The sequence below is a fragment of the Brassica rapa genome, chromosome A02, assembly GCF_000309985.2.
Source record: "Brassica rapa cultivar Chiifu-401-42 chromosome A02, CAAS_Brap_v3.01, whole genome shotgun sequence".
NCBI classification, from domain to species: Eukaryota; Viridiplantae; Streptophyta; class Magnoliopsida; order Brassicales; family Brassicaceae; genus Brassica; species Brassica rapa.
Window position 1 is genome coordinate 12,564,835 of NC_024796.2, and position 13,147 is coordinate 12,577,981.

A 13,147-nucleotide genomic window follows, 5' to 3' on the forward strand; every position below is an offset into this window, starting at 1 on the left:
AAAAAGATAATTTTTACATTGTGTTGTTATCTTAAAACATATTTTTAAGCTATAAATATAATTAAAAACAAATTTTTATCTATAATATTTTTTTTCAGAAAGATAATTTTTACATTGTGTTGTTATCTTAAAACATATTTTTCAGTTATAAATGTAATCTATACTATTATTTGCGAAGTAAATTTTTACAACGGAGCTCTCACGTTAAAAGTTAGAGCGATTAATATTTATACTACCCTTAATGAATTTATCTATAATTAACTATATTATCAAAAACAAATTTTTATTTATAATATAAATTTTTTCAAAAAGATAATTTTTACATTGTGTTGTTATCTTAAAACATATTTTTCAGTTACAAATATAATTAAAAACGAATTTTTATTAATAATATTAATTTTCCTTTCAAAAAGATAATTTTTACATTGTGTTGTTATCTTAAAACAAATTTTACAGTTATAAATATAATTAAAAACGAATTTTTATTAATAATATTAATTTTTTTAAATAAGATAATTCTTATATATTGTGTTGTTATCTTAAAATTTATTTTTTTCAATTATAATAGTTAGCAAATAACAAATAAACAATTTATAATTAATATATATACTATTATTTGCGAAGTAAATTTTAGCAACGAAGCTCTCACGTTAAAAGTTAGAGCGGTTAACATCTATACTACCCTTAATGAATTTATCTATAATTAACTATATAATCAAAAACAAATTTTTATTTATAATATTAATTTTTTTTTTCAAAAATATAATTTTTACATTGTGTTGTTATCTTAAAACATATTTTTCAGTTATAAATATAACTAAAAACAAATTTTTATTAATAATATTATTTTGTTTAAATTAGATAATTCTTATATATTGTTTTGTTATCCTAAAATTTATTTTTTCAGTTATAACAATTAGAAAATAACAAATAAACAATTTATAATTAAATATTAATTAACTAAATTACAATAAATATATTTACTAAAATATTTTTAATATGTGAATGTTTTCTTTTAAAATTTCAGTACAATAATAAACATATATATTTTATTTAAATTTACGTCAAATATATATATATATATATATATATATATATATATATATATATATATATATATAATTTGATGTTTGATTTAATGTTTTTGAAAACATAAATAATAAGTTATCATGCTGATTTTTGAATTACTAAAATATAAACTAATATATATTTGTAAAACGATTAAGCTCGCATGTGCGGACAAAACATCTAGTACAGTTGTATTAGAAAAATATTTTTAATGTAGTTAAAAGTAAGTTTTTTTAACCTTAGCCCCTCGAACCCTTTGCACATCACTGTTTTAGAGAAGAGCACAATTAACAAATTAACAATCTATACTATTATTTGCGAAGTAAATTTTTGCAACGGAGCTCTCACGTTAAAAGTTAAAGTGGTTAATATTGTTTATACCTTTAATAAATAAAATGTATAAATAATTAAAAAATAAAAACAAATTTTAATTGATTTGATTAGATAATTGATTAATATTACTAACAGTAAGAATTATTCAAAATCTGAAAATATAATTTAATAAAGAGATAATCTTTGTATATATTGTATTATTATCTGAAAAAATATTTTAGTAAAAATTTGAAAACATAATTATATAGCTAAATATTAATCAAATAAAACTCTTAATTATATAATTAAAAATAGAATATTGAATTATCCAAAATCTAAAAATATAACTAAAAAAAAGATAATTTCTATATATATATTGCATTGTTATCTGAAAAAGTATTTTAGTAAAACGTTAAAAACATAAATTATATAATTAAATATTAATCAAGTAAAGAATTTTTTTGGAATCGAGCTCTCACGTTAAAAGTTAGAATGATTAATATCGTTTATACCCCTAATGAATAAAATGTATTAATAAATTAAAAATAAATATGAAATTTTAATTGATTTGATTAGATAATTGATTAATATTAATAATAGTAAGAGTTATCCAAAATCTGAAAATATAATTTTAAAAAGAGATAATTTATGTATATATTGTATTGTTATCTGAAAAAGTATTTTAGTAAAAATTTAAAAACATAAATTATATAACTAAATATTAGTTAAATAAAATTATTAATTATATAATTAATAATAGAATATTGAATTATCCAAAATCTAAAAATATAATTAAAAATAATAATTTCTATATATATACTCCCTGTGTTTTATATTAAGTGTCGTTTTAGAGAAAAAATTTAGTTATCTGAAAAAGTATTTAAGTAAAACATTGAACATATAATTTATATTACTAAATATTAATCAAATAAAAAAATTTAATTATTTAATTAAAAATATTATATTGAGTTATTTTAAGATTTATTTTAGTAATGAATATAGTGTACAAAGAACTTTCCAAAAATTTATGAAAATCTTTAAGTCCGCGTCGCGGGCAAATCACCTAGTTGTCGTTAAACCATAAAGATTTGTATTCCTTTTATTTTTAATATTTGATATTTTAGGAAATTTTTGTTAATTAAATGGTGTTTTAATTTTTAATTTGAAATTTATTAAAATTTTATGTTATATGACTAATAGTATTATGCAGTCTATTTTATTAGTTAGATGTATAGTTGATGACCTTTTTTTAAAAAAATGTTTTTTTAATGTATATATTATGTCTTGAAATGTTATCTATTGCAAATGGGAGAAGTATATTGATGTTGGCATTTGTGAAAAGATCTCTCGAAACAATTGAGAAAAAGAAAAGACGTAACATTAGTTATGATCCCTGTTCAGAACTACAATAGGCGTTAGTCGGACGGAAATTCTGGGCCAAGCGAATTACCGAAATCTGGAAGTATTCGGAGATGACGTGGAGCCTAATTTTAAATATAATTTAATATATTTATAATATATTTAGCTAATTTTAATATGATGACACAAGTCCTTAGACATAATTATATAACTTTTTATATATAATTTTTAACAGTCTCTTTTTGATTCGATGTGTTTGGAAAGAAAAAATCCCTAAATATAGTATGCATATGTGTTTGTTTTGGGTTTGATAGCTAATTGTAATTATTTAGTAATAAATAATTACACAAAATCTGTTAATAATGAGTAAAAAACAATTAACCGTGTTTCAATTTTACACGGACGAAAACAAAAAAACTTAGGTGGTCAACGCAAAAATTAGACGGTTTTATGCGCGTATCAAGGCGAATCAATGTCTGACTACATCGATTTGGGTATATTTGCAGCCGCGTTTCGAGCAGGGGTTATGGCACATCGTGAAGAATATTCGTATCAAAAGGATTTGAAGTACAATTCTGTATTTGGAACTTGGGACCGCATGGCTCACGTGGAGTCTATACATTTGGAATCTCAAGAAAAAAATAATTGTATGATAAAAATCATCATAATGTACTATTTTTAGGACAAGACAAAAATACATTTGATAAATTTATGACAAAACAGCAAAGACCAAGGCAAATACTTGTTAAAAACAAAATCACAATCATACAACTTCATCGTCATATATATTGTTTATAATTATAAAGTCACCACATATAATATTCTTCTTCATCAGTTATATCAAACCACCTAATTAATTAACCAGACTGAGAAACTCGAAGAGCACGGGGCATTATTGGCTCATGATGAACATTAATCCCGACAGAGATGGTCTGCATCTTGCAGTTATTCTCCGCACTAGTCAACATCTTCTTCTCGTTCTCTTCCTCCAATAGAATCTCCTCGATGGTTCCCAGCAATATCCTCTCCAAGCTTTCACCATCAGTCCATTCTCTGATCGCTGCTTTAACCAGCATAGGATTTTGACTAATCAGATCCCAAACCGGGAAATTCTTACGGGGCATCGCGTAATCTTCAGCTTTTAGCTTTAAACTTGGACAGTAATCACCAGCTCCATCTCCTAAATAGACCATCTTCTTCTTCCCTTCTTTAGCTAGAGATTCTTGAATCCTCTCAATGATCAAGCCCTAAATAAATGTAAAAACATAATGATTAAGACTATGGTTTAATATTTAGAAACGACCTATGTGGTCAACATCTGACCAAAACAAAATAAAATAAATGTTAAAAGTACCTTGCACATGTTAGGAGGGCACGTGCGATGAGAGCAACCATGGGACGAGTTGGTGAAATCATGGTAAGGAGAAATTCTCAACGTGTCATGCTCATCGACGAACCCTGGGTTCGAGTTGATCTCAGAGAAGTATTCACTAATCCCGAGATGCTCAACGATGGTTTCGATGAAGAACATGTTGGCGTCGCTCACTATCCTAAGCTCACACCTGGAAACCGGACCGTGAATATCGGATTAGAAACGGTGGGTTTTGTCTAACATTAGACATATTAATGCTTAGAAAAAATAATAATTTGAATAAAAAAAATGAGAGTATAAAAATGTGAATTACCCTAAAGCATGTGCAGATTTGATGGCAGGGACGACTCGTGGGTGGATAGGGATTGTTTTGAGAACTTCTTTGATCTCTTCAATGGTTTTGCCTTGATCATGAATATCCTTCATCATACGGTCCTGTTAAACAACAACAAAAAAACATTAAGGTTCCATGCAAAATTCAAGAATGATATATGAACAAAACCGCAAAATCACAAAAATTAAATAGTTTTTTTTTAAATAAATTAAAACAAAAGCAGAGAAGAGAAAACAAGAACAAACCATGAGTGAGTTCCAAGGCATGGTAGGGAGGAGTTGATTGAACAAATCAGTGAAGCCAAGTCCATCGACCACCCAATTGTCGCTATCAACGTCGATGATTGTCTTGTCGAAGTCGAACACAACGACAATGTTGTTCTTGTTATTGCTATTGTAAGCCATGTCTCACGAATATTTCTCGAGATAATCTGAGTTTTAGATTTGATTGGATGTTTTGAGTTCGTTGGTTTGTGGATGGAGGAGAAGAGAAATGTGGTTTGGTATTTATACAAAACAATGAAGGATTTTCTAGGAGATGCCATTGGAATATTACCTCAAGGGTGAAAATAAAAGGAGGAAGAACACAAAATTAGAATCTTATTTTCTTTTTGTTTGTGAACCGTTGGATTGGATGACGTTTATGGTCAAACATGGGTCTTTTAGAGTGATCCAACGGTTATGAGAGCTTTTGTTTTTGATTTTGCCTTTTTAGATGTTTCTGGGTGGGTTTCATTAAGACGAGGAGGTAACGCGGGAATAAGAGAAGAATATTCGATCATCAAATATATATTCTTTTTTTTTTTGGTACAATATATATCCATCATATGAAGGGAAATAAATAACTAAAACTAAAGGTAAGTTGGAATATCTAATCTATTAAAATAGGAGTACAAAATTAGATTATCCCTTAGTTTTCCACTATATTTACAATGGCATGCCACTGAAGTTATTAATTAACCTATCTTTTAGGATTTTTGTCTTTTCTCTTCAATTAATGTATTTCCAAAATCAAATTATAACTAAAAAATCATGGCAACAATAATTAATAAACCTAACTTTTAATATTTTTTGTCTTTTCCTTTTTATTATACATATGTGTATTTGAAAATAATTAATTCCATATATACATTTCGTAATTACATACATTATATGGTAATTATTTTAGAGCAAATTAGCTCAATACCCTGAAAAGAGTGGGATACCATTGAATTAGGGGAAAATGGTAGTGTTGGGGGGAAAAAAATTGAAGGGAAATAGGGTATGGAATGCAAATAGGTGGGAAGTTGTGTGTAGGGAGTACAAATACTCTTATTTTACTAATTCCACATATACATAATAAATAGTATACAACAATTTCATTATACATAATCATAAAATTTTGATCCATAAAAACAGTTTATACAATAATTTTATTATATATAATCATAAAATTTTGATCCATAAAAAATAAAAATACATTTGTGTGATTTTACAGGTCGTATTCTAAATAAATGGATGATATAATTAAGGGTTTACATGATAAAATAAAACTACTCAATATAAACTATAAAATTATTGTGTTTATAAATGTCATATTAAAAAAAAATTAAACGGATAAATTTTAAAATATATATTATCACTTATACAAATAAATATTCATTTATCAAAAAACTAACACCTGCGCGGGTGCGCGGGTCAAGCTCTAGTATGATTTTATAAGATAAAACTTGTAACACATGTTGAAGAAAATATACCGGGCAATTGACAATTTGACACATCATATGATTTGTCCAAAATGAAAAAAAAAGACACATCATATGAAATTCTAGATTATGCAATAACTGTTTTTATGAAACTCTGATAATATTCACAGTTAATTTACTTTTTGTCATCTCATATTTGATTTTATTTTATTTAGCTTAATGATTTTGAAGAGAATATTAATTTATCATTTAAATATATTATAATATTTTTCTAACTAATCGGCTCATATTTTTAAAGTATTTTTTTTGAGAAACATATTTTAAAACGTTAAAGAAAAAGATAACTCTAAAATCAATTCTTATTATTATTTATGTGATGGTGATATTGTTACAAACTGGATATAGCTACAGCCACTAGCAAGAGAGAGGAGTCGCGAGGGACAAAGATTAACAAAAAAAGGATAATCATAATTAAGTAATTAAGAAGCCGTATTCGGTTGGCTACAGCGTTTTGTATTCATCTACTTGCATTTTCTTCGTTATCAACAATTATTTTTCTAATTAATCGTACTTTACGAAAACCAGAGGAGAAAACTTTAATAAAATCAGACCGCGGTCCACAATTTAAGACTTGAGTTACATATAGCTGCAATCATTTGACTGAACTTATAAACACAAAAATTGGTTAAGATTGAGAATAAAGCATTTGGAACGTCTTTGAATACTTGATTACGCGTTTTCAGAAATAACCTTTTACCTTTAGGTGTTTTCCAGAGGTAAGAAAGTAAAAACTGCCTAAATATTCCAGAACATATGTCATTAACAAAGATGGCAAAATATATATTTAAAAGCAAATCGGTGTGTCAATTTGCAGGAAAAATAGTGATCAAACAAATATACAAAGGGAGTTGGATCCGTGACTGTGTGACACTACTACAGTCATGAGTCATGACAAACGCAGAAGCTGCCACCAAATAAGATCTCTTAGAAACACGTTGCCTTGTAATAGCAATGTGTGATTCACAAGACCCGTCCGCGTTTGGAACTTAACCAACACACCATTCGCATCAACACATATCGTATAAAAAGTAAACTAACACGATTTTATATTCTTTAAGAGAAATTAATATGATTATTCATTTTTCCCATACAATTCTCTTTGTATTTCGCATATTCATGCTATTTTATCAAATCATGTGGTATATATTATAATTTTTTTTTTTGCTAAAATGTGAATTTCATATATAATATGGGAAGAGTTTGTAATGATACAAAAGTTTTAAAGCAAAGTTAAGTCAGCTTTGGCAAAAAATAAACAAGACTAAGTTATCATCCAATGAGCTCCAAAAATTTACTCATAGCGTATCCAAAACTGTATCAAAGGTTGAAATTTATGAAATTATAATGTTTACATCCAAAGCTGCATCAAAGGTATATATTATAATGTTATGACGACATGACTAAATTGCTTACAATTTTCCTTAATATTTTTTTCAAATCTGTTACATATGAACAGAATAGTATCCCTTTTTTCTTCTCTAAACCGCATGTGTCACCAGTGGCAACGTTACTAAACGCATTTTGAGAAAAAAGAAGAGAATAACATATGCTTATACACCTAATTTGATAAAAGCTAAAGGTGTTTTAGCATGAATACTCAATAAGATATATAGATGCAAAAAAGAGTATATTCTATACTCTGTTTGGCTTGATATTCGGGAAGTATGCCTTGCGATGATTTCCACGTTGATGTGTTTCTTTTGCATGAGTTCACATGAGAACAGTATCTTCAAATACACACTTATTCCGCAGCACTAATGTCATTCAGGAATCAGCATCAATACAACCTCGTGAAATCCCGTACGTTCATGAGAATAATATGAAAAATCTGAAGTTTGATAGATGTTCTCATTTTAATGCGATTAGCATCATGTGCGGTGGTTCGTATGAATAAAGCGGTCCCGGCAGATTTGTGAATTTTAAACTTCAACGAAATCTATATATTAAAAGACTATAATATTAATTTAACAGCTATTTGTTGTCCAGTAATCAAACCGTTAAAGTATGAATAAGATTCGTCCTTTTCTGTTTGTGTGACATGTCATGCGTGTCCCATTAAAAACCTGAATCCCACTTACAAAGCTGCTAAAGTTCCCAAGTATCGTGCAAGGTCTAATTGTAATAGTAGTGATTTAATATAATAGTTACATTTTACATACACGGCATTCGAGGTGTGTGGGCTGTGGAGAACTTTGAGTGTCTAGATGAAAGACATAGGCTGTGACTGTATGTCACTTCTAGAGTAAATAATAAAAGTGAAAAACCTGTTACTTTCATTTATTCTGAAATTTCTCCAATCAGGTAAAAATACATTTCCACCTATTTCTTCTAGTCTATATTATTAAAACTCAAGTACAAAATTAGAGTGTTTGGAGACTTGAATATGACTATTAAAAAAATTTGAAATGTTTGGAAACATGGATTGTAGTTTTTAAAAAAAAAATTGTTTACAAACAAAGATAATAATATTAAGAAAAAAAGTAATGGGCTTATGTTATTAAGAAAAACTGAAAGTCCATCATATTATAATAAATTATCTATCTCGGCCAGTTTTAAAATATACGAAAAATAGGTCAATCTAATTACCTAAAACTTTTTTTTTTCTAAACTAACCATAAAACAAAATTTAAACTTTATACACATATTTCAAATCAAAATAATAATTTAAAGTTGATTTATATCAAAAATTGATAAAAAATAATACATATATTCAAAAATGAATTTTTACTAAACTATTTTTCAATAACCATTATAAAAAATGTTATCAATATATATAAGAAAAATACAATACAAAGCCCAATTTGAAATACCAACTCAAATCATGGTTTTTATATCTCATATTAAGTTTAAAAAATATAATATATGTAATTATTTATATGATGGTACGTATAAAATACTATTAATTATATGATTACTTATATGATGGTACGTATAAAATACGATTAATTATATGATGACAATATACGATATATAATAATGACTAAGGATGGGCTTTCGGGTACCCATACGGGTTTGGTTCTGATCGGTTTGAGTTTCAGATTTTCGGGGTCAAAGATTTCAGTCCTATTAGGATGTTTCTAAATTTTGGTTTAAGTTCGATTTGGATCTTTGCAGGTTTGGTTCGCGTTTGGATAACCCATTTAAATTATTTTTAAAGTTTTAAATCATTATCTATTTAAATTTCTCAAAATCTATAAATAAAATAATATATTACCTATAAATTTGAATAACATATGTCAGAATACATAAGTTTAACATATCAATTGACTTGATTTAAAATTTTGGATACGAAATCAATAATTATTTTAAGTCTTTTTGGTGATTTGAGTATACTTTAACTATTTCAGATATTTACTTTTGATTATCTATATATATTTTCAAGTATTTAAACCAATTTAAAAATATCATTCTTGATGTTTTATATACATTAAATCTAAAAATAATTAATATATATAAGTATATAAATCTATTTTAGATAAATTCGGGTACCCGAATACTTCGGTTCGGATCAGATTCAGTTCTCTAAATAACAAAATTTTGAATAATTCGAATATTTAATCAATTTATATTCGGGTTTGGTACTATATTCCTCGGATTCATTTTATCAAATCCTAATAAGTACATGAAAAACAAATATCAACATCTGCGCCCGATCAAAGTCTAGTTACTGTTATAAAATTATAACAGAGTAAAACACACAAATAAATTTATTACATCTTAAACAAGAGTAAATATGTTTACTCTACTTTACTCTCTCTCCCATTTTCATTTTTCCACTTATTTCCACCTTTTTATTTCCCTCTCATTTACTCCATTTTTTCCAATCACACTCATATACCGACGAGACAAAACGCTAAGCCGTTGATATTTTGTTATTGGTCCCGCTGCTAAACGCTAAAGTTCATAATCCCTTCGCTTTTTTACTGTTTAAAGTTTTTTTTTTACTGTTTAAATTTTTCTCACACACACATATTTAAAATTAGGTAACAAGTTCAATTTCTTTCGTTTTTAATGTCTTTGTACTAGAATAAGTAGACTGCTATTTTATATGATACACTAATCAAAAAGTTTAAAGAACAGAAATAAAACTGAAGTGTCTACAGAAAAAATGCAGTAAAAACAAGAAATGACAATATATAGTAAAAAAATATTAAAACGACATTTGACACTGTATAAAACAAATGGAATAAATATTTTTGATATATAAAGAATGTTGTCATATGCTTTATTAATTGGTCGTGAATGAATGTAGAGGCCACGACGTTGTCTTTGATACATAACACGACGATAATTCAATCGATCGTTCATGTTATTGCAAGCCTTCTTTTTCTTATGTTTTTTAAGATTTATTTATGGAAGTTCACCAACCAATATAATTTTATTATTTGGTATTCGATATTTTTTTTAAAAAAAGTAAACAAAATATTGTTAAGTTATATTATATGTTTAAAATAAAAAGATAAAAAAATAAATAAAAAATAGTAGTAGTTACAAAAAATATTTTTAACGTCGTTAGCAAAATACTAAACCTTAAATCCATGAGTATTTTAGTGTTTAGTGTTTTTGATTTAGAGTTTAAGTTTTATCTAACAGTTTAGGGTTTAGGGATTATGATTTATGGTTTAGTGTTTTGCCGATGACGTTAGAAATATTTTTTTAAAAAGTTTTTTTTTGTAACTACTACTATTTTTATTTATTTTTTTACTTTTTTATTTTAAAAACATAATATAACTTGACAATATTTTGTTTTTTTTTTCTAAAAAATATCGAATATAAATAACAAAATATTATTAGTTTGTGAACATATGGATTAACCCAAAAATAACTCTTTTTTAAAACCTTTTTTTGCTTTAAATAGAATTTTCTTTTCATTATTTTTGTTCTTCGAATAAAATCTGACATAACCAATAATTGTGGAATAAACAAGAGTCCCAAACCAAAAAAAAATCAAAACCAATTGAACTGAAAGACAAAAACTAAACTAAACTGATAATCTCTCTTTTCAACAACGGATTTCTAAACAATCCTGTGGATATTAGTTCTTTCATAATAACGGGCTCTTAGACCATCTCCAATGTATTTTGCTATTTTCACCTCTAAAATAGAGGAACTCCATAATAGAGGTGAGATATGCTCCAATATATTTCTCTATAATAACAATCTCCAATTATAGAGTAAAAAATAGAGGAATGCTATTTCTTCCTCTATAAATAAAGGAAAATATAGAGATCTCTATTATGGAGGAAGAAATAGAGGTGGGTTGGAGTAATTTCACCTCTAAATGCTATTATAGAAGTGAAAATAGCAATGAGTTGGAGATGCTCTTATAATTTATAAGAAAGTTTCGAGTTTTGAACGACCAATATTTGTAACCACAATTTTTTTTATATGTTTATCAGTTTATATAGTTACTACAAATTTAGTAAATAATGACGTTTCCTATACAAATTCAAACCTTCAGTACACTTAATTTCTGTGGCCTTTTTGAATTTTGCTGGCAATTGTACAAATCAAATCAAATCATGTGATATTTTGAGACTTGTCCTGGCTATATCTATATAGATATGTTTTTTCTAACTTCCCATATTCTAGAGATGTAATGAAAATAAAAATATTGATTCTTCATCATAAGACTTTCTTGATAGCATATTAGCAGTTGATTCTTCTATCTTTGACATTTTGTATATTGTAGAGGAAGCATATACGTGTTTAATATATAGCGTCATAAATAAAACCGTTGAAACTGCAATCAGGGGCATAAACACATTTGGTAATTTGATAGTCTGATTAGGTGAGGAAAATAACTGTAAACCTTACCATTCGAAAAAGAATTTTCCACTAATCCAAAAGGAGAAATTGACAAATCATCTTTAAATGAAAAGAAAAAACCCATATCTTTGACCCAAAAGAGAAAATTATTGTTCTAAAATTCCATCTTTTACAAGACTTTTGATCATAAATGAGAAAAGTTTACTAATTAATAATACGACCTTGTAACCATTCATCGAGTACACAAACTGTTATACACACAGTATAAGAAATGTTCCAAGTTGTTGCTGATGATGTGAATTGTGAAACATAAACATTGAAAATGTTAGGAGACCCATGATTATAATTAACTTATATCACAAAGGACGCGACAAAAGATCTAACTGTCACGCACACACACTCAAAAAGCCTTTTGGTATTCTTTGAATCTATTTTCTTCACGTCAAGATTGCTCCGAGTCTTATTGTTGTTTTCAGTACATGTCTTGTAGTAGTGTCACATTCTTCACACATGCTCTTCAGGGACAAGATGTGAGAGTCCGAATTTCAGAAGCAAGAGTACATATGTTCCATGATGAGAATTGCAGCTAGGTCTAGTTCGATCTTCCATTTTCCTTCTTGATCGTATAGGCATACCAAGAGCTTTGAGTTTATGCATTATACACGCTACTACTAGAAGTTGAACACAAGAAAGAGTGTTTCAAACAAAAAGAAAAAAGAAAAAAGAACACAAGAAAGAAATCACTGAGTGAAGCGAGATAAAACAACGGTACATGATCCCTTTCCTAGTATCATATAAAGCTTATTTTTCGTGCTATCCATGTCACTTGCCATACGTTTGACGAAGCTCCAATTGTTTCCAGTGTGACCAATAGCTTTAAAGCAATTGTTTTTATAATTTCCATTATATTGCTCTGTGCACGACATATATTCATGTTTGCAAGAAACAAAAATCGAAAAAGGTAAGGATGAAAATGAAAATGACAAAGTGTTAACTGTTACCACTGCAGGAAGGTTAAAAGGAAGAGCGAAGGCAGAAGCAAACATCATGATCATTCCAAACTAGTTAAGCCACTATACCTGAATCAGGAAACCTTAACTGAAATCAACCCAAAAAAATCTGGTTCTTCCCGGTTGGGATATGTACATTTTTTTCATGTTCGATAATATTCATTTAGACCTCTGAGTCT

General features: G+C 27.2%; 1 protein-coding gene across 1 annotated transcript; it reads right to left on the reverse strand.

Annotated features, from left to right (window-relative positions):
• Positions 1-3,389: 3,389 nt before the first annotated feature.
• On the reverse strand, positions 3,390-5,221 carry LOC103852818 (inorganic pyrophosphatase 1). Its single transcript, XM_009129717.3, has 4 exons — positions 4,691-5,221; positions 4,425-4,546; positions 4,094-4,301; positions 3,390-3,986 (listed from the first exon to the last, which is right to left on the reverse strand). The coding sequence occupies exons 1-4, from the start codon at positions 4,847-4,849 to the stop codon at positions 3,597-3,599; spliced, it is 879 nt and encodes a 292-aa protein (XP_009127965.1). The 5' UTR covers positions 4,850-5,221; the 3' UTR covers positions 3,390-3,596.
• Between the last annotated feature and the right edge of the window lie 7,926 nt (positions 5,222-13,147).